The sequence below is a fragment of the Hyla sarda genome, chromosome 4, assembly GCF_029499605.1.
Source record: "Hyla sarda isolate aHylSar1 chromosome 4, aHylSar1.hap1, whole genome shotgun sequence".
In the NCBI taxonomy this organism is placed as follows: Eukaryota; Metazoa; Chordata; class Amphibia; order Anura; family Hylidae; genus Hyla; species Hyla sarda.
The window spans coordinates 54,732,678-54,757,752 of NC_079192.1; the positions used below are offsets into that span (position 1 = coordinate 54,732,678).

The window sequence follows — 25,075 nt, forward strand, 5'->3', positions numbered from 1 at the left end:
AAAGAGTTCCGAGATAAGAGGTAAGGGGTAGCGGTTCTTTACCGTGATTTTATTAAGTCCGCGGTAATCAATGCAAGGACGTAGGGAGCCATCTTTTTTGGACACAAAAAAAAATCCAGCTCCGGCAGGAGAGGAGGACTTGCGGATAAACCCCTTTTTTAAATTCTCCTGGATGTACTCCGACATGGCTTGGGTTTCTGAAGCAGACAGAGGATAGATTCTGCCCCGGGGTGGAGTAGTACCCGGGAGGAGGTCAATAGGACAGTCATAAGGTCTGTGAGGAGGTAAAGTCTCAGCTTGCTTTTTGCAAAACACGTCAGCATAGTCCATATAAGCCTTAGGAAGACCGGGTACAGGGGGAACCACAGGGTCACGGCAGGGAGTACTGGGAACCGGTTTAAGACAGTCCTTGAGACAAGAAGTACCCCAGTTCTTGATTTCTCCTGTGGACCAATCAAGGGTTGGGGAATGGCGTTGAAGCCACGGTAATCCAAGAAGAATTTCGGAAGTGCAGTTGAAGAGGACCAAAAATTCAATTTTTTCGTGATGAGGTCCGATGCACATTAGGAGAGGTTCCGTGCGGTAACGCACGGTACAGTCCAATCTTTCATTGTTAACAGAATTGATGTAGAGGGGTCTGGCGAGACTGGTCACCGGGATGTTGAACCTGTTGATGAGAGAGGCCAAAATAAAATTTCCTGCAGATCCGGAATCCAAGAAGGCCATAGTAGAGAAGGAGAAGGTAGAGGAAGATATCCGCACAGGCACAGTAAGGCGTGGAGAAGCAGAGTTGACATCAAGAACTGTCTCACCTTTGTGCGGAGTCAGCGTACGTCTTTCCAGGCGGGGAGGACGGATAGGACAATCCTTCAAGAAGTGTTCGGTACCGGCACAGTACAGGCACAGATTCTCCATGCAGCGTCGTGTCCTCTCTTGAGGTGTCAAGCGAGACCGGTCAATTTGCATAGCCTCCACGGCGGGAGGCACGGGAACGGATTGCAGAGGACCAGAGGAGAGAGGAGCCGGGGAGAAAAAACGCCTCATGCGAACAAAGTCCATATCCTGGCGGAGCTCCTGACGCCTTTCGGAAAAACGCATGTCAATGCGGGTGGCCAGATGAATAAGTTCATGCAGGTTAGCAGGAATTTCTCGTGCGGCCAGCACATCTTTAATGTTGCTGGATAGGCCTTTTTTAAAGGTCGCGCAGAGGGCCTCATTATTCCAGGATAATTCGGAGGCAAGGGTACGGAATTGAATGGCGTACTCGCCAACAGAAGAATTACCCTGGACCAGGTTCAGCAGGGCAGTCTCAGCAGAAGAGGCTCGGGCAGGTTCCTCAAAGACACTTCGAATCTCCATGAAGAAGGAGTGTACAGAGGCAGTGACAGGGTCATTGCGGTCCCAGAGCGGTGTGGCCCATGACAGAGCTTTCCCAGACAGAAGGCTGACTACGAAAGCCACCTTAGACCTTTCAGTAGGAAACTGGTCCGACATCATCTCCAAGTGCAGGGAACATTGCGAGAGAAAGCCACGGCAAAACTTAGAGTCCCCATCAAATTTATCCGGCAAGGATAAACGTAGGCCGGAAGCGGCCACTCGCTGCGGAGGAGGTGCAGGAGCTGGCGGAGGAGATTGTTGCTGGAGTTGTGGTAGTAGCTGCTGTAGCATCACGGTCAGTTGAGACAGCTGGTGGCCTTGTTGCGCTATCTGTTGCGACTGCTGGGCGACCACCGTGGTGAGGTCGGCGACAACTGGCAGTGGGACTTCAGCGGGATCCATGGCCGGATCTACTGTCACGATTCGGCTGGCTGGAGGTGGATCCTCTGTGCCAGAGAGGGATTGGCGTGGACCGTGCTGGTGGACCGGTTCTAAGTTGCTACTGGTATTCACCAGAGCCCGCCGCAAAGCGGGATGGTCTTGCAGCGGCGGTAGCAACCAGGTCGTATCCACCAGCAACGGCTCAACCTCTCTGACTGCTGAAGATAGGCGCGGTACAAGGGAGTAGACAAGAGCAAGGTCGGACGTAGCAGAAGGTCAGGGCAGGCAGCAAGGATCGTAGTCAGGGGCAACGGCAGGAGGTCTGGAACACAGGCTAGGAACACACAAGGAAACGCTTTCACTGGCACAATGGCAACAAGATCCGGTGAGGGAGTGCAGGGGAAGTGAGGTATAAGTAGGGAGTGCACAGGTGAACACACTAATTAAGCCTGCTGCGCCAATCAGTGGCGCAGTGGCCCTTTAAATTGCAGAGACCTGGCGCGCGCGCGCCCTAAGGAGTGGGGCCACGCGCGCCGGGACAAGACCGACGGGGAACGGGTCAGGTACGGGAGCCGGGATGCGCATCGCGAGCGGGCGCCTCCCGCATCGCGAATCGCATCCCGGCTGAGAGAGATACTGCAGCGCACCCGGTCAGCAGGTCTGACCGGGGCGCTGCAACTGCGAGGATGTTGCGAGCGCTCCGGGGAGGAGCGGGGACCCGGAGCGCTCGGCGTAACACATGCAATGTCCTTAAAACAAGTCACAATGAGGCTCAGTAGTGTGTGTGGCCTCCACGTGCCCGTATGACCTCCCTACAATGCCTGGGCATGCTCCTGATGAGGTGGTGGATGGTCTCCTGAGGGATGTCCTCCCAGACCTGGACTAAAGCATCTGCCAACTCCTGGACAGTCTGTGGTGGTCTGTTGGTGGATGGAGCGATACATGATGTCCCAGATGTGCTCAATTGAATTCAGGTCTGGGGAACGGGCGGGCCAGTCCATAGCATCAATGCCTTCCTCTTGCAGGAACTGCTGACACACTCCAGCCACATGAGGTCTAGCATTGTCTTGCATTAGGAGGAACCCAGGGCCAACCGCACCAGCATATGGTCTCACAAGGGGTCTGAGGATCTCATCTCGGTACCTAATGGCAGTCAAGCTACCTCTGGCAAGCACATGGAGGGCTGTGTGGCCCCCCCAAAGAAATGCCACCCCACAACATTACTGAAGCACCGCCAAACTGGTCATGCTGGAGAATGTTGCAGGCAGCAAAACGTTTTCCAAGGCGTCTCCAGACTCTGTCACGTCTGTCCCATGTGCTCAGTGTGAACCTGCTTTCATCTGTGAAGAGCACAGGGCGCCAGTGGCAAATTTGCCAATCCTGGTGTTCTCTGGCAAATGCCAAACGTCCTGCATGGTTTTGGGCTGTAAGCACCTGTGGATGTCATTCCCTCATACCACCCTCATGGAGTCTGTTTCTGACCGTTTGAGTGGACACATGCACATTTGTGGCCTGCTGGAGGTCATTTTGCAGGGCTCTGACAGTGTTCCTGCTCCTCCTTGCACAAAGGCAGAGATAGCGGTCCTGCTGCAGGGTTGTTGCCCTCCTACGGCCTTCTCCACGTCTCCTGATGTATTGGGCTGTCTCCTGGTAGCACCTCCATGCTCTGGAGACACAGCTGACAGACACAGCAAACCTTCTTGCCACAGCTCGCATTGATGTGCCATCCTGGATGAGCTGCACTACCTGAGCCACTTGTGTGAGTTGTAGACTCCGTCTCATAGTACCACTAGAGTGAAAGCACCGCCAGCATTCAAAAGTGACCAAAACATCAGCCAGGAAGCATAGGAACGGAGAAGGTCTGTGGTCTGTGGTCACCACCTGCAGCACCACTCCTTTATTGGGGGTGTCTTGCTAATTGCCTATAATTTCCACCTGTTGTCTGTTCCATTTGCACAACAGCATGTGAAATTGATTGTCAATCAGTGTTTCTTCCTGAGTGGACAGTGTGATTTCACAGAAGTTCCATTGACTTGGAGTTACATTGTGTTGTTTAAGTGTTCCCTTTATTTTTTTGAGCAGTGTAATAGGGTACTTACTGCAAGTAACAAGTTGCATTACTAATTAGAACGATATCCTTAAAGGGGTACTCTAGAGGGGGAAAAAAAGAATGGTGTTCAAATTGTCTGGTACTTGAACGTCATATAGATTTGTGAATTACTTCTATTTAAAAAACGAAAGGTTTCTAGTACTTTCCAGCTGCTATATGCCTCAGAGGAAGTTGTGTAGTTCTTTCCAGTCAGACATAGTGCTCTCTGCTGCCACCACTATCTGTGCCAGAACAGAAGCAAATCCCCAAAGCAAACCTATCCTTCTCTGGACAGTTCCTGACACAGACAGAGGTGGCAGCAGAGAGCCCTGTGTGGGACTGACAATACTAAATTACCCCCTTCAGGGTATAGAACAGCTGATAAGTACTGGAAGAATAGGATTTTTCCTAAACAGTAAGTAATTTACAAATTTGTACAGCTTTCTGGCACTAGCTGATTTAAAAACTATTTTATTTTTCCAGAGTACCCCTTTAATTTATTGCCGTGTTTCCCAACCTGTGGCTCTCCAGCTGTTGCAAAACTACAACTCCTATCATGCCCTGACAGCCTTTGGCTGTCAGGACATGATGGGAGTTGTAGTTTTGCAACAGCTGGAGAGTAACAAGTTGGGGAACACTGATTTATAGCATTTGTTTTGCTTGCGAGAGAGTGTGATAGTCCTCCTGCTCTAAATTGGATAGGAAGACACAGGATGAATGTGAAATGTTTAATTTAAATAAATGAAATCAGTTCTGTCATCCATTTTCCTCCGGCGCTTTTTCTACAGCACCAGAGGGAAACGCTGCTGGGCGCGGGTTATATTTAAAGGGGTACTCCGGTGGAAAACAATTTTTTTCAAATAAACTGGTGCCAGAAAGTTAAACAGATTTGTAAATTACTTCCGTTAAAAAAAATCTTAATCCTTCCAGTACTTTTCAGCTGTTGTATGCTACAGAGGAAGTTGTGTCGTTCTTTTCTGTCTGACCACAGTGCTCTCTGCTGACACCTCTGTCCATGTCAGGAACTGTCTGGAGCAGGAGAGGTTTGCTATGGGGATTTGCTCCTACTCTGGACAGTTCCTGACACAGACAGAGGTGTCAGCAGAGAGCACTGTGGTCAGACAGAAAAGAACGACACAACTTCCTCTGTAGTATTCAGCAGCTTATAAATACTGGATGGATTAAGATTTTTTAATGAAAAAAAATATGCTGTTTTGTAACTTTTGGGGGCTTCCGTCTCTACGTAGAACATTTTTCGGTAAAAATGACACCTGATATTTATTGTGTAGGTCCATACAGTTAAAGGAAATCTGTCATCAGAATCACCTGCACTAAACCTGTTACACAGGCTTGTAGTGCGGGTGATCCTGATTAAAACGCTTCTTACCTGGTTAAAAATGGTTCAGCGGTTCTTCAGATATCTATATCTTTAGTTTTCTGTTATTCCCTGGCTTGGGACTCAGTGGGAGGTGTTATCATCTGGGACTCGGCCACACGTCATTCTAGCTGGGCGGAGCTGCTGCCCGGCTCATGAATATTCATGACCTTATCCTCGTAGTCTAACTCCTTTTTCTAGGTCTGGTGGGGAGGGCCGCGAGGATAAGTTCATGAATATTCATGAGCCGGGCGGTAGCTCCGCCCAGCTATAATGACGTGTGGCCGAGTCCCAGATGATAACACCTCCCACTGAGTCCCAAGCCAGGGAATAACAGAAAAGTAAAAATATAGATATCTGAAGAAGCGCGGAACCATTTTTAACCAGGTAAGGAGCGTTTTAATCGGGATCACCCGCACTACAAGCTTGTGTAAGAGGTTTAGTGCGGGTGATTCTGATGACAGATTTCCTTTAAAATGATACCCTACTTTTATAGGTTTGATTTTGTCGCACTTCTGGAAAAAATCATAACTACATGCAGGAAAATTAATACGTTTAAAATTGTCATTTCTGACCCGTAATAACTTTTTTATTTTTCCGTATATGGGGCGGTATGAGGGCTAATTTTTTGCGCCGTGATCTGAAGTTTTTAACGGTACCATTTTTGCATTGATAGGACTTATTCATGATATAAAAAGTGACCAAAAATGCACTATTTTGGACTTTGGAATTTTTTTCCCGTACGCCATTGACCGTGCGGTTTAATTAACGATATATTTTTATAATTCGGACATTTCCGCACGCGGTGATACCATATATGTTTATTTTTATTTACACTGTGTTTTTTTTTATGGGAAAAGGGGGATGATTCAAACTTTTAATAGGGGAGGGGTTAAATGATATTTATTCACTTTTTTTCACTTTTTTTTTGCAGTGTTATAGCTCCCATAGGGACCTATAACACTGCACACACTGATCTTCATCATTGATCACTGGTTTCTCATAGGAAACCAGTGATCGATGATTCTGCCGCTTGACTGCTCATGTCTGGATCTCAGGCACTGAGCAGTCATTCGGCGATCAGAAAGCAAGGAGGCAGGTAGGGGCCCTCCTGCTGTCCTGTAAGCTGTTCGGGATGCCGCGATTTCGCCGCGGCTATCCCAAACAGCCCACTGGGCTAACCAGCATGGTTTCAGTTTCATTTTAGACGTGGCGTTCAACTTAGAGGCCGGGCCTGACCGTTGTTAGAGGCCGGGCCTGACCCGCTATGTCGCGGGGCCACGCCATGGCCCCGCATTATAGATTGGGAGTGGACACATGACGTTCCAGTATGTTATGTGTCCTTAAGGGGTTAAACGTACAGTATTCTGTGCAGATTTGATGCGCAGGATTTTCTGCTGCAGATTTCAATGTAAACTGAATGACTGAACACAACTTGAAATCCTGCGCATCAAATCTGCACAGAATACTGTACGTGTGAATAGACCCTTAAATGGGCACTCTCTAAAAAATGTTTTGCTTTTGCACTCCTTATGGTAAATAAAAAATATTTCTAATATACTTTATTTAAAAAAAAATTAAGTTTTCTATGTTTTATTTGCTTAAAAAAGCTCAAGAGCACATTTTCCCCCCATCTTATACACAGACTTAGGATCGAAGTCCAAACACAGGAAGTGCAGCCTGGAGTGCTGAGGGGGGGGGGGTCCAACCAACAGCATATGGCAGTTAAGTGTGAGAGGAGCTATGATTGGATGAGGCTGGACACCCCCCCCCCCCCCCCACACTCAGCACTCCAGGCTGCACTTTCTGTGTTTGGACCTTGGTCCTAAGTCTGTGTATAAGATGGGGGAAAATGTGCTCTTGAGCTTTTTAAGGCACAAATAAAACATAGAAAACAAAGTATATTAGAAATATTTTTTATTTACCATAAGGAGTGCAATAGCAAAAATTTATTTTAATGAGAGTTGCCCTTTAAAGGACCTAAGAGATGCCTGGGAGTCCTGCCTTATCAGAACTTGCTGGGTCATATAACTCAGGGTAGTCTTCCACTTGTTCATTATTACCACTTTATTTTCGGTTACACTTGTATATTCATATTCACTTTTTGACTGGATGTAGTTTGTTACCATTTGCAGTAATGTGTAACTTTGTTTCAGGACCCTACCTGCCATGTGGCAGGACAACTGCTACTTCTGCATCCCCTCAAGTTACGGCCCTAATACAGAATACAGTGGGTCAAAAAAGTATTTAATCAGCTACCAATTGTGCAAGTTCTCCCACTTAAAAAGATTAGAGAGGCCTGTAATTTTCATCATAGGTATACCTCAACTATGAGAGACAGAATGAGAAAAAAAATCCATAAAATCACATTGTCTGATTTTTAAAGAATTTATTTTCAAATTATGGTGGAAAATAAGTATTTGATCACCTACAAACAAGCAAGATTTCTGGTTCCCACAGATCTGTAACTTCTTCTTTAAGAGTCTCCCCTATCCTCCAATCGTTACCTGTATTAATGGCTCCTGTTTTAACTTGTTATCAGTATAAAAGACACCTGTCCCCAACCTCAAACAGTCACACTCCAAACTCCACTATGGCCAAGACCTAAGAGCTGTCAAAGGACACCAGAAACAAAATTGTAGACCTGCACCAGGCTGGGAAGACTGAATCTGCAATAAGCAAGCAGCTTGGTGTGAAGATATCAACTGTGGGAGCAATTATTAGAAAATGGAAGACATAAAAGACCACTAATAATCTCCCTCGATCTGGGGCTCCACGGAAGATCTCACCCCGTGGTGTCAAAATGATCCCGGTGAGCAAAAATCCCAGAACCACATGAGGGGACCTAGTGAATCACCTGCAGAGAGCTGGGACCAAAGTAACAAAGGTTACCATCAGTAACACACTACGCAACCAGGGACTCAAATCATGCAGTGCCAGATGTGTCCCCCTGCTTAAGCCAGTACATGTCCAGGCCTGTCTGAAGTTTGGATGATCCAGAAGAGTATTGGGAGAATGTCATATGGTCAGATGAAACCAAAGTAGAAATTTTTGGTAAAAACTCAACTCATCGTGTTTGGAGGAGAAAGAATGCTGAGTTGCATCCAAAGAACACCATACCTACTGTGAAGCATGGGGGTGGAAACATCATGCTTTGGGGCTGTTTTTCTGCTAATGGACCAGGACGACTGATCCGTGTAAAGGAAAGAATGAATGGGGCCATGTATCGTGAGATTTTGAGTGAAAACCTCCTTCCATCAGCAAAGGCATTGAAGATGAAACGTGGCTGGGTCTTTCAGCATGACAATGATCCCAAACACACTGCCCGGGCAACAAAGGAGTGGCTTCGTAAGAAGCATTTCAAGGTCCTGGATTGGCCTAGCCAGTCTCCAGATCTCAACCCCATAGAAAACCTTTGGAGGGATTTGAAAGTCTGTGTTGCTCAGCGACAGCCCCAAAACATCACTGCTCTAGAGGAGATCTGCATGGAGGAATGGGCCAAAATACCAGCAACAGTGTGTGAAAACCTTGTGAAGACTTACAGAAAACATTTGACCTCTGTCATTGCCAACAAAGGGGATATAACAAAGTATTCAGATGAATTTTTGTTATTGACCAAATACTTATTTTCCACCATAATTGGCAAATAAATTCTTAAAAAATCAGACAATGTGATTTTATGGATTTTTTTCTCATTATGTCTCTCATAGTTGAGGTATACCTATGATGAAAATTACAGGCCTCTCTCATCTTTGTAAGTGGGAGAACTTGCACAATTGGTGGCTGACTAAATACTTTTTGGCCCCACTGTATATGATTTAGCCCATAACCATGATCATATACAGTCGCTTCTCTTTACATTGGCAGTAAAGTAGAATACCCTGGAGACTATTTATTGTGTGCACTTTGTACACCGCAGACAGCTCTGCTTTGTCACTAGTGCGTCTCTCTAGACTTCTCTATGCAGATACGATCCGCCTGAGGGGGGTTAAGAGACATCCACTAATGAAATGTAGGTCTACTTTGTGGCCAGGCTACATTTACTTGCGGATATATATTTCTCTTACATCTTGCGGGTGCATAATGTCTGTGCATATAGGTTGAGATCCCCACAAACCAGCTGGAGAAACATTGAAATATTTTACTAGGATGGACTTGGTTTTGTAAACCTTCTAAAATTCTAAACTCAAAAAATTGGTGCACTCCATTGTAGGCACAGAGATAGTACCCCTGAACCCTTCTAGTGGGCCGTTATATTAGTCAGAGCCCACACCACATGGCTCCTATTATATCTGCACCATGGCTCCTATCATTATGCCTACAAAGCCCATTAAATAGTGTTTACCCTAGTGCCCCTACAGTACTTGTCACGGTGCCCTATAAAGAGACGTCACTAACAGATCTTCATGTCCTGGAGCTCAATGAGACAATCACAGTATAGACCTTACAGATTCTTGTGTACCATGCTGTGCCTATATGGGGCATTTGGTCATGTTTGTGCCACTCAGATGTCAGCATGTCAGGTGCCCCCCAGCTTGGAAAACCATTTTTTAAAATACCCTGTTAGTGAATGCAAATATTTTTTAATTTGAAGTTTTAAGCAAATGAGCAAAATGTTGTTTGCACAAAATACCAGAGCAAGTACAGTGATCCCTCAACCTACAATGGCCTCAACATACAATAGTTTCAACATACAATGGTCTTTTCTGGACCATTGTAAGTTGAAACCAGACTCAACATACAATGCTACGGACAATCCAGATCTGTGAAACCTGTCAATGGCTGGAAGAACCGACCAATCAGAATGGGCAATTTACTGGTAAAACCCCTGTATTACTGAAGTGTATGCACTGACTGATGTCTGGTAGCGCCTCCTACAGTACAGGGAGGTATTACATGTTCTGTACACTTTACCTGTACCAGGGTTACCTGCTCCTTTGGACACCAGGTGAGGGCGACTCCATTTTACTTTTTTAGGACATTGCATGTACTTTACAGGACCCTGAAGAAGCTCCTGTCCTCTACATAGACCAGTATTTCCTAAGCAATGTGCCCCCAGCTGTTGCAAAACTACAACTCCCAGCATGCCCGGACAGCCGTTGGCTGTCCGGGCATGCTGGGAGTTGTAGTTTTGCAACAGCTGGAGGCTCCCTGCTTGGGAAACACTGACATAGACAATTGATTTACAGCTCCCAACAGATTTTTCTTTCTTTTATATGTAAGGATTTGCTTTATCTATATTAGTTATCTACTTATTTCTCTTTAATCCTCACTTTTTTCTATTTTTGGATGACATTTTGTTGGCTTCAGAACCAATTACCAGGTTTCCATAGAGTTCTGGTCTCAACATACAATGGTTTCAACATACAATGGTCGTCCTGGAACCAATTAATATTGTAACTTGAGGGACCACTGTACATAGAAATAATGCATGCAGAAGGAGGAATGAGACCGTTCATTCTCAGTATATGGATTGGTAACACATAATATTGCTGTGAATTATATAACAATAATAATATCTACATCTACAGAATGTTAGACACCCTGGCAGTGAACGTTGAGTTAGGGTATATTATATGCTGTGCATTGGATGCATAAATCAATATGTATAAATAGTCAAACACAGCATAAAATCTGCAGAATGTGTAATCAGAATATGACCTATTGTTTAAATCAAGTTTTTATGTTAACCATGTTTTTTTCAAGAATTTTTGATTATTTTTTTCCTAATTTTTCATTTTACATCCTATATTTTAAAACAATCCTTAAAATCTTTTAGTTTTCATTCTGGCCACTAGGCCTAAAGCTAAGCTAAGACTTCTTGTTCTATAATAATTACTTTCCCGCAGTGTCCTCCTTATCATGCCAGAGAGGAGTATAGTCAAAGATGACAACAGAGGTACATACAATAGCTGTTGCTCCCAAACCAGCCACCCCCTCCTTCTAAAATTATCTCTGCAAAGGTCACTGAGCATGCCCAGACACCTTTCCCATTACATTTCTGTCTATTGTTGCCTATTTCCATGGGTCCTGCTGTGTAAACATCTCTAAATGCTGTTAAAAAACAGTAGGATGGCTGCCCCATAACAATATACACAATATTTTGATGCACCCATGTATTGCCCTGTATAAAGATTTCTATCTAAACCCAAATAATTAAGGTGTCACTGTAAGGGGCATAGAGGCGCTGTGCAGCATTAGAAGAAACCACTATAAATAGCAACAGTTTTTGCAATGTGGCCCAAAAGATTTAATTTACCCCTGGGCACTGACTCAGGCCTTGCTGTTCAAAGCTTCCTCTAATAGCCAAAACAGAGAGCAGCTGCCAACAGCATCTTCTACTCTGGAGGACGGAGGCATAAGTTGTAGCTTCTGGGCCCTGATGCAAAATGTGCAGCAGGGCCCCATGTGCCAATTACAATACTGGTCTCTTATGGGGCAGATGTGCTTTTGGGCCCCCTTAGACACCAGGGCCCCGGTGCGACTCCTATAGCTACGTCCCTGCTGGAGGACTCTTCAAGATATTGTTGCTCATTGATCATCCATTCAGTTAAATAAACACCATGTCATACCACATGATGGTTGATACATCATCATGATGGTTGATACCAGTTATATGTTGTAGCTACTTACCTCTCCTACCTTCCTAGTCTGTAATATGTACAGTCATTCAGGTCAGATTTATATATATATATATATATATATATATATATATATATATACAGCATTGTAGTGTTTATTATCATGTATAACATATTTTATTTAATAAAGAATGAACATTCATATGATTTTATAAAGTAGAGTAATATCAAAGTGCCATATATCTCCAACTTCAGGGTGCATTGAAGTACACAAAAAATTGTGCTAACCCACAACCATCTCAGATATCCCATCAATAGCTTTCCTCATAGCCACATTATCAGCTGGATAAGTATTTTTCCGATGCTTATATCATGTATGCCAGGAATCAGATAGGCTTACATTTCTGTCATCAACGGGGTCTTTAGATGATGTAGAATGTTTTACAGAGTCTAGTGCTATAGACACATTAGATTTATGGTGATATTGAATGTGTCCTGTTCGCAGAGCTAGCGCGGGAGCTGCAGTTTGAGATGGACGACATCAATCGGATCAGAGTGGAGAATCCAAATTCACTGCTGGAGCAGAGCGCGGCATTACTACACCTTTGGGCATCACGGCAAGGCTCCAACGCAAAGTGTAAGTGTACTGTGAGCAATGGTTGGCGGCCATAAGGACCTGCCAGATGCCAACAAATCCTTCCGTATAGATGCATTATCAATATAAACAACAGTTGAGGGATAGGTAGACCATGTCGAATTGTGGTTCCTTGGGTCCACGACAAAAAGAGATTCTAAGGGTCCATCCTTCCTCTATATAGAACATGTCTACGTCCCCAATTAGGTGTAATAGATTGTGTGTCATCTCATAAAAAAAGACCTTGGTGGTAAGTTATTGGCCCCAAGTCAGTTTTTGTAGGTCCTTTCTGGCTCTGTGTTGGACTTGGCCTACTGGAGGGTACTTTATTGCTGCACCTCGAAACTTATCGGGGAAAGACATACATAAGCTGGCCCTAGATATGTAATCTATGACAGCTGCACTATGTACCCATTTATCTGTGCCGGATATGCATTTTTTTTTCAATAGGGTGAAGGAAATCTTTGGTACCATTTAGTAATGGGATTGGACAGGTTAAAATCCAACCTATTCGAGATCTACAGCAAGTCCCCATTAACTATGAGACTGACCATAAATCTAAAGTCTATGGCCGACTGTTGAACTGTATTAACAGGACAATAAAAGTATATAATTTCCCCGATATTGAGGATGCCCATTATTCAAGCTCCACACATGAAGACAGACCTTGACTTTTGGAAAGTGCCTGAATATATAATTTCTGTACATTACCATTTATCATTAAATCTTGCAGTAGAAGACCTGTACACAGCTCTGCGAAACATTGACCGCAATGAGATTGTCACTATGTTGGAGGGATCTGGGCGCCAGAGCAGAAGCCTTATAGGAGAGCGCCGGTATACAAACAGTGATGGATCCATTTCCCCCTCTCAGAGGAATGGAACAGTCCCATGGGGGTCCTCGCCAGGTAAGGGGCAAAGCATGTGACACACGACTTGATGTATGTTGGCCCTTCCTCTTCTGTGAATCTGGTATAGTAGATTATTAGACAGGGCAGGTGCTTTGAGAACCAGAGCAGTGGTAGGTAAGTGGCGGCTCGGGGGCCACATGCATCTCTCAGGTGCCCTCCTTGTGGCACCTGGCTCTGTACTTCCATTTTTTGTCCACTATCAGTGTACTATTATATGTCATCTCCAGACCCCAGAGTCCCTAACCCCAGAAGGGTAAATCATATGATCCTGACATGTTTTTTTTTTTATGTGAACATTGTATGTAACTTGTGTTATTAAGAGCCCCTATACTGTTCTAGGTGGACCACCCCTGACCTACAGGTATTCAACACACCAATAATTCCCACCAGTCCAGGGTTCCTGCTACTATAAGTGATTCTCATATAGGAACATTGAAAACAACCTCTTATGCCAGCTGGATATAGTTTACTCAGCACTTACACAATAGTTCTTGACTTTTTTTTTTTTTTCCAAGGCCCGGCAAAACACAAAATATGTCATTACAGCACTGGAAAGTGCTGAGTCATGTGACACACTCCATGGCAAAACACAAAATATGTCACTACAGCACTGGAAAGTGCTGAGTCATGTGACACATTCCATGGCAAAACACAAAATATGGCACTACAGCACTGGAAAGTGATGAGTCATGTGACACATTCCATGGCAAAACACAAAATATGGCACTACACTGGCTTACCAAAATCTATAAAAATTAGAATGTATTTATAGGATATTAAGGAAAATTCTGCATCCAGCCGATTGTCCATCAGCACAGAATGCATGCCATCAGCACTAACACCTGGATTCACCCAAAAATCATTTCACAGTAAGGTTCCTGGGTCACATTTTAGTGTCGGTCATGTGAACCCAACCTTAGGACTATACTGACTCCATCTGACCTATATGGAGCTTGGCTTCACCTGCATATGCTTCCTTGTTTAACCCATAATTGATATGATCCATGCCTGTCCATCTCCTCCCCCATCCCTACCCGTGGAGGAATATTGTGCTCCTAGAGTCGATGTGTGTACGTCTCACCCTTTCTCTCTCCTTTCTCTCACTTCTTTTCTGAGCCTCTTCGTTCACCTCTGACCTCCTCATGCTTCTGTTCTTCCTTTTTCAGTCAGGACCAGGTGCCCCTCCATCCTCAATCCCACCCTAAACCTGAGGGATGTATGTATTTCTGTGGCCTTAAATCACATACTGTATATCAATATATTAAGTATATTCCATTATATGTTTAGTGTATTAGACTATTATTTAGCGTATGTACCTCCAATTGCAAACTTCTTTTTTTATATTTCTACTTTAACCTTAATATTATGGTATTTTGTAATATATCTTATTGAGTAATGGAGCTCAAAATTGGCCATTGGGTGACCAATACCCCTCAATGAAAAACAAGAATTTTCTAGGGGGACTGATCAATCTCCAGTTGGCGCTTCTTATATAAATGGAGTCTGAATACAGATCTGCCACAGGCTCTCAAAAATTCAGCAAATTAAGGATAAGTCCAAACAAAAAAGGTTCTAGTAGCTCGACATACACTTACATGTTAAGTACCATGTAGCCATCATTAAAAGTAGAAAACTCAAGTATAGTCAATAAAAATAAAAAAAATAGGGCTATAGAGGGGGAAGGGGTAATAGTTGCAACCCAGACCCTGGTACCTGAGGATGCCAAAGGTTTCTCTTTCATTGAAGAAGACACAAGTATTATAAATACCACATGGTAGGTGGGGTGACCTGGTACAGATTTAGCCTAAGAACTTATGGTTACTCTACAAGATAATCTAATGTAAAGTCCTCCACTTAGTGCATAAAAATGACAGAAAAAGTGACGGTCATGGAAGATAAGTTGTAGGACATCGCAGACCTGCATAATGGAGTTTTCCATATATGATCCCAGGTTAAACGCAAATACAAAGATCATTTTACGTCCTTGTGGTGGGATGGTCAGTAGGGTGGGGGCCTCTGTGTTCTGTATATCTGTGTTGCATGTGTGTCAGTGTGTGTGTGTTGTGGTGTACTTGTGGCAATGTGAGCCGGTGCTTATATACTGTCATTTGTAAAGCTTTGGCATGATGAATTTGATGATTTGGTGATGTCTTAGCAATGTTTTAACACCCTGCCGGTTATATAGCGGTTGTATGTCTTCAGTAAGTGCTGTTATTTTGATGACTACATAAAGTGAATCAGGGAAGGCAGAGGGTGGTGGGATTCTTCCTCTCTGTTCTGGGGGTCTCATGTTTCTAAAAACAGCAGACAGGGTGTGACACGTGGCTGGCCGGCTGTCACTTTTGATGGCTCCAACAGCTGAGTAACATCGCGGTGACAAGGAGCTTCACAGCCTGCACATTCAGTATCATACACTCTATATAGGGAATTGGCCCTAATATATCTCACTGGAAGCTGTCACCCCGAGCATAGTCGTGTTCTTCACAAAGAAAAACGTGACGTGTACAACGTTAAATACATCCGTGTCTGGAAATGTTACGTCACTCTCATATGGAGGAATAGCAGCTACCTCAATTTTGATAATAATACAGCCAGTATATTCATAAAAGTAATGTTTTCATTCTAGTTGCCATGGCTATGTCCAGGGACATGTGTATACATCTGTTTTTTCATTTATATATTTTTTGACAAAAAAACAGCTGGACACTTAGTAAACATCACGCATGTTACACATATTTTTATATAAGTATAGAGGAGACCCATCCATGCATTTGACACCATTTCCCACTCATTTCAGTGAAAACTGTGTAATGCTTAAATCGTCCAGCGGAGGCACTGCAGGATAACTGAACCCTTGGTTGCTGATCACTGATGATCGCTGGGGGTTTCATCAGCAAACTGGACAACCCATTTTGATTGTATAGGAACCATAGCAACCGGAATGAAACTGTTCACTATGTGCGCTGCATTCAAAGAAATTGTAAAGTGAATGCAGAGTGGAAATATGCTTCCAAAGAAACATGCATTTATTTTAAAAACTTCTATTGGATTAAAAACCACTATTTTCATTGGTTCATACATGTGTCCTCGCTCATCTTACATTCTTCCAATATCAGAGTATGAGTATGCCCCTGATGTTAAAATATTGCCAACACAATTCTCCTAAATAGTTTACCTAGTTATGGTCTGCGTATCTGCATTTCAAAGTGGCTTAGACTTTTGGCCCTATGGAAGAACAGGGTTATAACCCATTAGTAGCCATAATGGTGGCTTTATAGTATGTCACCCAGCGTTCCAAAGGTTTCTGACAGGAATGGAACCTGATAGACCAGATTTCTGTCATGGTGTGCGGTATTTTTGGTGGGAACCTGCAACATAAGCATACAACGCAGATGTGAAACCAGCCCCTAAAAAATGGCTGCATTGACAGAGGAGAACTTGCCTAACTTTTGTTTACTGGCAATTATTTTTATTTTCGGGGTCAATGCTCTTTAATCCTTTTAAGACATTAATAGGTTCACCAATGGGCCACAAAAATGACACATATAGCTGTGGGGGGCCAGTGGGATATAGTTGTATCTACATTTATTAAGTGTGAGTGAGTGTGACATCCCCTTCCCCATCCTACCCTCCCATAGGTAACCCCATGACGCAGGATGAGCTGCTTTCCCCGGCCTCTCTCAACTACTCCCTACCCTCTCCATTGCGACTGGAGCCGTACTGGAGTGAAGCTTCCATGTTGGATGGAGTACCTATGGCAACAGCTGAGCCAGACGGGGTGCTTGATTTGCCTGACCTTCCTCTCTGGGCCTCAGGCCTGTCCCCGTCCCTCGTGGCTCCTGAAGACTCATCCCTGGATTGCAGCAAAGCTGAGGATGAGTGGGATGCCCCGCCACGACCTTCTTCGGGCTCCCCTGATCTGGAGGAGGAGGATACTGAAGCTGGAGGTCAGAGGTTAAAGATTGTGGTGGGAGAAAACCAAAGAGAGAGAGGGAATGGATAGTGATACCTAAAAAATCTGTACGTCTCATTTCAGGACCAGAGCGGGTCCAAGCCCGGATCACTGAGACCCCAACAGCATGCAGAGTGACAGGTGGTAAAGTAGAGAGGTAAGCACCAGAAAATAAGGATTCCTTCCAGGGTGTTATCTGTTTCCAATGGTATGGACTAGAACAACCATGGAAATGGAACAACTCTTCTCATTACCTCAAATCAACAAGCTCATCACATAGCCCAAAGTACTGTTTTTGTACATGAATTCCAAAAAAGTACCCAAACATCATCCCATATGCCAAAACTACAAAGCACACAACATCTTGCAGTTATCTCCATTGCCTGAGAACTATCTTTCTATACTCAAGAAGGTCAATAGAAGATAACATTGAATTATCATGCTTACTCATCATGCAACTACACAACAGGTTGCAATGGATCTTAGGAAATGATCTATTGATGGGCAGATATTTTACATATTCACCCCTGCTTGTGAAAGTAATGCATGCCTTGAAGACAAGGTTACATACTGTATATTTACACGTCACTTCATAAATCAATGGTTTGAGAGTATAAAAACTAATAACCGACCTCCAGAGCCACTTTGGAATAGGGCCATGCAGCTCCGGTAGAGCCCATAAAGTGTGGAGCACGTCCACTTTGCTACTGCATTGTAAGAAGCTGTGCAGGACTTAAAGGGGTACTCCAGCCCTGAGACATCTTATCCCCTATCCAAAGGATAGTGGATAAGATGTCTGATCACGGGGGTCCCGCCGCTGGGGACCCCCGCAATCTGGCATGCAGCACCCACCTGTAAGCACTGCAGGAAGCGCTGGAGGCTCTCAGTGCTATGCCTCCCGACCACGGGGACGGAGTATCGTGACATCACGACTCCGCCCCTGTGTGATGTCATGCCCTGCCCCCTAAATGCAAGTCTATGGGAAGGGGCGTGATGGCACGATACTCCGTCCCCGCGGTCGGGAGTCATAACGCAATGCTAGATTGCGGGGGTCCCCAGCGGCGGGACCCCCGTGATCAGACATCTTATCCCCTATCCTTTGGATAGAGGATAAGATGTCTTGGGGCCAGAGTACCCCTTTAATAACAAATAAGGGTGGTTAGTTGTCCCAAGGATACCATTGTGACCTGGTTCCATAATAAGGGCCCATTTTGATCCTTGCTGTACGGTCTTTTCTTTGTACACCACTGACACATCCAAACTGGCTATCCTTCCTTTAGGACTTTGCAGTACTTTGTTCACTGTAGATGAAGTATGACTTCTAAGCCAGTAGTTGCTCCTGGGTGTGTAGATGACCATGCCCTGCATCACAGAAATCTTATACTTTGGTCAATCTACATATATAAATTCTGCAATATTAAGGCTACCCAGTTGACTAGAGCAAAGGGTTCTTAGAAGTCCAGGAAGTCAGATAACGTGTTCTACAGCAGGTGAGACCAGTTATTACTATACATTTGAGCACATCCCAGTGTTAACTTTCTCTGCCTTTCCAATCTATAGGGTACTAGACTGGAGCACGGATGCCCCCTCACCCTCTTCTCCTCGTCGTTCTCCTCACCAGGACAATGGTGCCCCCTTGACATACGAAGAGCTTCACCCAACCTTTAAGGGCACTGCAAGGATACGAGTCACACAACAGAGCACCATATACAGCTCAAGCCGGCTGGGTGGGGTAAGTACCCTAAGAATGGGACCAACTTATCGAGTACTTAATTGACAAAAAAACAAAGAATGTTTCTTATGGAAATTCAATATTTTCATATGTACAGAGATACCGGTAAAAATTCAGACTTGTGTTGACTTTCACAACAGCTCGGAGGTTATATGTCCCTCTCCCACCTCCTCTTTCCATTTTGAGGGCTATTAAGTGTCCCTCCGCCTTACTTCCCACCAGGTCCAATTTCAGATCCTCCCATGAAACAGCTGAGACGTTCACATACACACAGACTGACATCTACTCTGCAGCTTTCATATGGGGCATCCCCCCCAACCCCCAACTTGATCGGGGGAAAACATTGCGTGCTTTTAGGGCTGACATTTGGATTTTTTTTTGAAGAAGTGCTGATCAGGGGGATTTATGCTATTAGGACATCTTCCTGCAATCCACAGAATCTCGGGAGACGAGAACAGTTTATTTTTAAGCATCACTTACAGCAGTGAATCATAAGTGTCTGGTTTCACCCCAGTATTTTGAAGGATTTGATCTACAATATTGTGTTATTTCAGGGCATGCTTTCTATATGTATCAGTATGCAGACTCCCTATTTTAGCTGTGGGTGAGACCAACATAGCACTATTTTTTTTAACACAAGGATATTTTTATTTAATTGCTTGGTTAAAGTATTTGCGTTCCGTGCAAGCAACAACCTAAGTCAGAATGTGGGGTTTCCTGACACAATTGGGGGTCTGCATAGTCCTGATTGGATTTTTCGTGGTGAGCTGTCAAAATGTGGTGCATATTGTACGTGGAGCTGCAAAGTTTGTATTGCGTCGCCTGCATACTGAGCTAGACCGGGAACTGGGAGAAGGAGGTGTGGATGATGACGAGGAGACTCTGACCACCAAGGTGGTACGTCGGAGAGTAATCGTGAAGGTAAAAGGTGGCGGTGTGTGCTTTATGATAACCAAATCACAGACTAATATAGTGTAAATGTAGATGTCTACTTGTATGAAATAGTCTGTGGAGCAATTCCTTAGTCTATGCAAATCATATGTACAATAGGACTGTTCCCATCTGTATCTCAGTGTATAGGACACAGTCTCTGGTATATATATCATTTATATAATAGGACTGTTCCCATCTGTATCTCAGTGTATAGGACACAGTCTCTGGTGTATATATATATCTCATTTATATAATAGGACTGTTCCCATCTGTATCTCAGTGTATAGGACACAGTCTCTGGTGTATATATATATATATATATATCATTTATATATGAGGACTGTTCCTATCTATATCTCAGTGTATAGGACACAGTCTCTGGTCTATATATATATATATATATATATATATATATATATATATATTATATATAATTTATATAATAGGACTGTTCCTATCTATATCTCAGTGTATAGGACACAGTCTCTGGTGTATATATATATATATCATTTATATAATAGGACTGTTCCTATCTATATCTCAGTGTATAGGACACAGTCTCTGGTGTATATATATATCATTTATATAATAGGACTGTTCCTATCTATATCTCAGTGTATAGGACACAGTCTCTGGTGTATATATATATCATTTATATAATAGGACTGTTCCTATCTATATCTCAGTATATAGGACACAGTCTCTGGTGTGTAAATATATATATTTATAATTTATATAATAGGACTGTTCTCTGATCTGTATCTCAGTGTATAGGACACAGTCTCTGGTGTATATATACATATATATCCTTTACATAATAGGACTGTTCTCCAGTCTATATCTCAGTGTATAGGACACAGTCTCTGGTATATATATATATAGATATATATATATATATATATATATAATTTATATAATAGGACTGTTCTCCAGTCTATATCTCAATGTATAGGACACAGACTCTGGTGCATATATATCATTTATATAATAGGACTGTTCTCTGCTCTGTATCTCAGTGTATAGGACACAGTCTCTGGTGTATGTATATTATTTATATAATAGGACTGTTCTCTGGTCTGTATCTCAGTGTATAGGACACAGTCTCTGATATATATATATATATCATTTATATAATAGGACTGTTCTCTGAGCTGTATCTCAGTGTATAGGACACAGTCTCTGGTATATATATAATTTATATAATAAGACTGTTCTCCAGTCTATATCTCAGTGTATAGGACACAGACTCTGGTGTATATATATCATTTATATAATAGGACTGTTCTCTGATCTGTATCTCAGTGTATAGGACACAGTCTCTGGTGTATGTATATTATTTATATAATAGGACTGTTCTCTGGTCTGTATCTCAGTGTATAGGACACAGTCTCTGATATATATATATATATATATATCATTTATATAATAGGACTGTTCTCTGAGCTGTATCTCAGTGTATAGGACACAGTCTCTGGTATATATATAATTTATATAATAAGACTGTTCTCCAGTCTATATCTCAGTGTATAGGACACAGTCTCTGGTATATATATATCATTTATATAATAGGATTGTTCTCTGGTCTGTATCTCAGTGTATAGGACACAGTCTCTGGTGTATATATATATAATTTATATAATAAGACTGTTCTCCAGTCTATATCTCAGTGTATAGGACACAGTCTCTGGTATATATATATATATATATATATATATATATATAATAGGACTGTTCTCCGGTCTGTATTTCTCTGGTCTGTATCTGAGTATAGGACACGGTCTCGTGTGTGTGTGTGATATATATATATATAGTATACAAAAAAAGAGGATTGCAGCAGCACACATTGGTCAAAAAATTGAGGCTCTTAGCGCACTTTTTTATCAAAACGTGTCCCCCATCCACCACGGCGAGGTGGCCTCATTTAGGATGGGACCCTAGCACAAATTCTGAGCCTAACGCTCAACTATCCACTCACCTCTGCTGGGCATATAGCCTCTGACTGGGTGACATGCTGGATCCATTTAAAACTCCACCTGTGAAAATGGGGGAGGGGTGCACAGCTAAAGAGGGTGCCATTTCCCCGTGAATTGTACATACAAGAAAAAATAATAATAATTTGATATATCACATATATAAAATAGCCATGTTCTCCTGTCTTGGAAGTCGGTCAGAATATTTTTGAATGGGGGCATCCTGTAAAATGACAGCGCTCTCGGATTAAACCATCTATTTGCAGCCATTTTTAACTACCCATTGACCTGTAAATAGCTCTTTGGATCTCGTGAGTTATTTTCAGGCCAATCTGGTCAAGGTCCATTAAACTGGAGTTTCACATAATAGGCTTCGGCCATATGGCTTTGTAATCGTGAGTGTCTGCAAATGCAATTTGTGATAAGAATGGTTAAATATAGAACAGCAAAAGCAAAAAAAACTAGAAACAAAAATACAAGAAAATAAACCGATCTCCTGCCCAGCGGAATACACCGTATAGTTATGTAACCTCTTTACTATTTCAGGGTAATGAAGTCCCTGACATTCCTGGGGAGCAAGTGACAGAGGAAGAGTTTACAGATGAGCAAGGGAACATAGTAACAAAGAAGGTGAGAGTGCTGCTTTAATGTGTCTGTATCAATCAGATTGTATGTTGCTCATATATATTTTGTGATTTTTTTAGTGTCATGGCTTCCGTTCTAATCAGATCCATGACGGTTATGGCGGATCTGTTTACATAAGAATCCCAACAAATCCTGACTGATCTATCCTGAGTTCCTGACTGACCCCACACATGTATGACGGGATCTGTCAGGCTTCTGCTTTATTTTCTCTGTAGGCCGAGATTTTTATACCATAAGAACAGCCCAGACGGGACAAGGCATATTCTTATCTGTCTTTGTTGCCCGTAGCAACCATTAGGAACTTTCATTTCTGCATCTGCTTTTGTATAAATGAAAGCTCAGCGCTGGTCTGTTGCCATGGGCAACAAAGACAGTTTTAGAAAACGAGGCCTTACTGCTTTATTTATCCATACTAACAGTGAAACAGCCATTGTTGCTCATAGCAACCAATCAGAGCTCAGCATTTATTTTGTCCAGAGCAGTATAAGAAAGCTGTGCTGTGATTGGCTGCTATGAGCAACAATAAAAGTCTTGCTATTAGACAGTGTTGGTGATTGTGGCCCTTAGTTTTCTTCTGTGTAATTCAATGCTGCTGTATATATAGAAATTAAAGGGGTACTCCATCCCTAAGACATCTTAACCCCTATCCAGTATCCGCCCGCCCCCGTTTGACATCACGCCCTGCCCCCTCAATGCAAGTCTATGGGAGGGGGCGTGACGCCGTCACGCCCCCTCCCATAGACTTGCATTGAGGGGGCGGGGCGTGACGTCACGCCACACGGGGGCGGAGCCGTGACATCACGATACTCCGTCCCCGTTGTCGGGAGGCATAACACTTAGAGCCTCCAGTGCTCACAGGTGGGTGCTGAATGCTAGATTGCGGGGGTCCCCAGTTGCGGGACCCCCACGATCAGACATCTTATCCCCTATCCTTTGGATAGGGGATAAGATGTCTTAGGGCCAGAGTACCCCTTTAAAGGGGGTCACAAGTGTCACATTATGCGGGGTCATAATCACACAAAAATCCTGCAAAAGCAGCCATCATCTGCCCAAGAACTCTTGACCTCTCCAGCAGTTATTGGTAATACCCCTTGGCATCCCCGGTGAGGGGCATCTGAAAACTGCAGCAGTTTAGACAACAAATGTACCAGCTGAGTCTCTGTATAGCAGGGTATTGCAGTTATAGACAGTAACTGTCCCCTGTTAACATGCTGATTGTTCACACTGAGGAAATTCAGCAAATACATTTTCCTCACTTACTCACCTCACAATTGGCCATGAGCACCATCCCATTGACAAACAGGACTTCTCAGGTGGATTCTGTTGGAAGATTGAACATGTTCAATCTTCCTCTGGGAACCAAATCCTTTTGGAAGGTCTGCTACGGAACTTCAGGCATGTGAACACTGCAGCAGGGTCCCCATTAAATCAATGAGAATGTGCTGCAAGGAGGAATTCCTCGTGGATATTTTGCATGGATTCCCCATAGTGTGAAGAGGGCCTTAGGGAAACAACAGCAGGGGGATTTCTAACTTGAAGGTGTTTTATCACTTTATGATCAGTAGTGGTCTGACCTCTTAGAACCCCACAAATCCTGAGAATAAAGATAATATAGTGCTGTCTCATTGCTGTGGTCCCCACATTATTGTATCCCCGCACAACAGGTCACAGGCTATGCAGGAGCATTGTGGAACAGAAGTGCATCCCTGGATCATAGTCACAGCCCTTTGTTTCTCAGGAGTGGTGCGGGGTCCCAGATCTCACACATCATAAATATCCTGTCCTATGTCATATCTTATGATATAGATGTATTCCCATCTAAACCTATCACTTTTTCATAGAATAAACGGTAACAAGCTGATCAGTGGGCTCCGACCACCGGGTCTTACTCCTAAAACCCTCTTCATTCTCTAGTTATAACCCGGGGAAGTCAGTGGCATCACACTTGACTTTTCAGCCAGCCACCAGATCCGACCTTTTTGCTACATGGTTGTGAAAAGGTTGGATTTGATTGACAGGGCCAGCCCAAGACTTTGTGCCGCCTGTGTCCAAGAGAAAAAATGCTGCCCCCAATAGGTTAGACGGCAGATGTTCCCACACATTAGGTAAGCAGAGGTACCCCATTAGTTAGGCAGATGCTCCCCCACATTAGCTAGGCAGATGCTCCCCCACATTAGCTAGGCAGATGCTCCCCCACATTAGCTAGGCAGATGCTCCCCCACATTAGCTAGGCAGATGCTCCCCCACATTAGCTAGGCAGATGCTCCCCCACATTAGCTAGGCAGATGCTCCCCCACATTAGCTAGGCAGATGCTCCCCCACATTAGCTAGGCAGATGCTCCCCCACATTAGCTAGGCAGATGCTCCCCCACATTAGCTAGGCAGATGCTCCCCCACATTAGTTAGGCAGATGTTCCACCACATTAGTTAGGAACCCCCACAGCCCCCCCCCCCCCCCCAACATACCTTCTGCGGATCTTTCTTTTTCTTTCCCAG

The 25,075-nt window shown here is 43.7% G+C and overlaps 1 protein-coding gene across 7 annotated transcripts in view; it reads left to right on the plus strand.

The window, feature by feature from the left end:
* The window catches only part of ANK1 (ankyrin 1), a 353,544-nt gene that overhangs the window by 308,918 nt on the left and 19,551 nt on the right, over positions 1-25,075 (plus strand). For all 7 annotated transcript variants that reach the window (XM_056570987.1, XM_056570992.1, XM_056570991.1 and 4 more), the window contains 6 exons: positions 12,309-12,440; positions 13,171-13,344; positions 16,986-17,294; positions 17,384-17,456; positions 18,860-19,031; positions 22,481-22,564. In XM_056570987.1, coding sequence (XP_056426962.1) covers positions 12,309-12,440; positions 13,171-13,344; positions 16,986-17,294; positions 17,384-17,456; positions 18,860-19,031; positions 22,481-22,564 — 944 coding nt within the window. The remainder of the gene's footprint in view (positions 1-12,308; positions 12,441-13,170; positions 13,345-16,985; positions 17,295-17,383; positions 17,457-18,859; positions 19,032-22,480; positions 22,565-25,075) is intronic.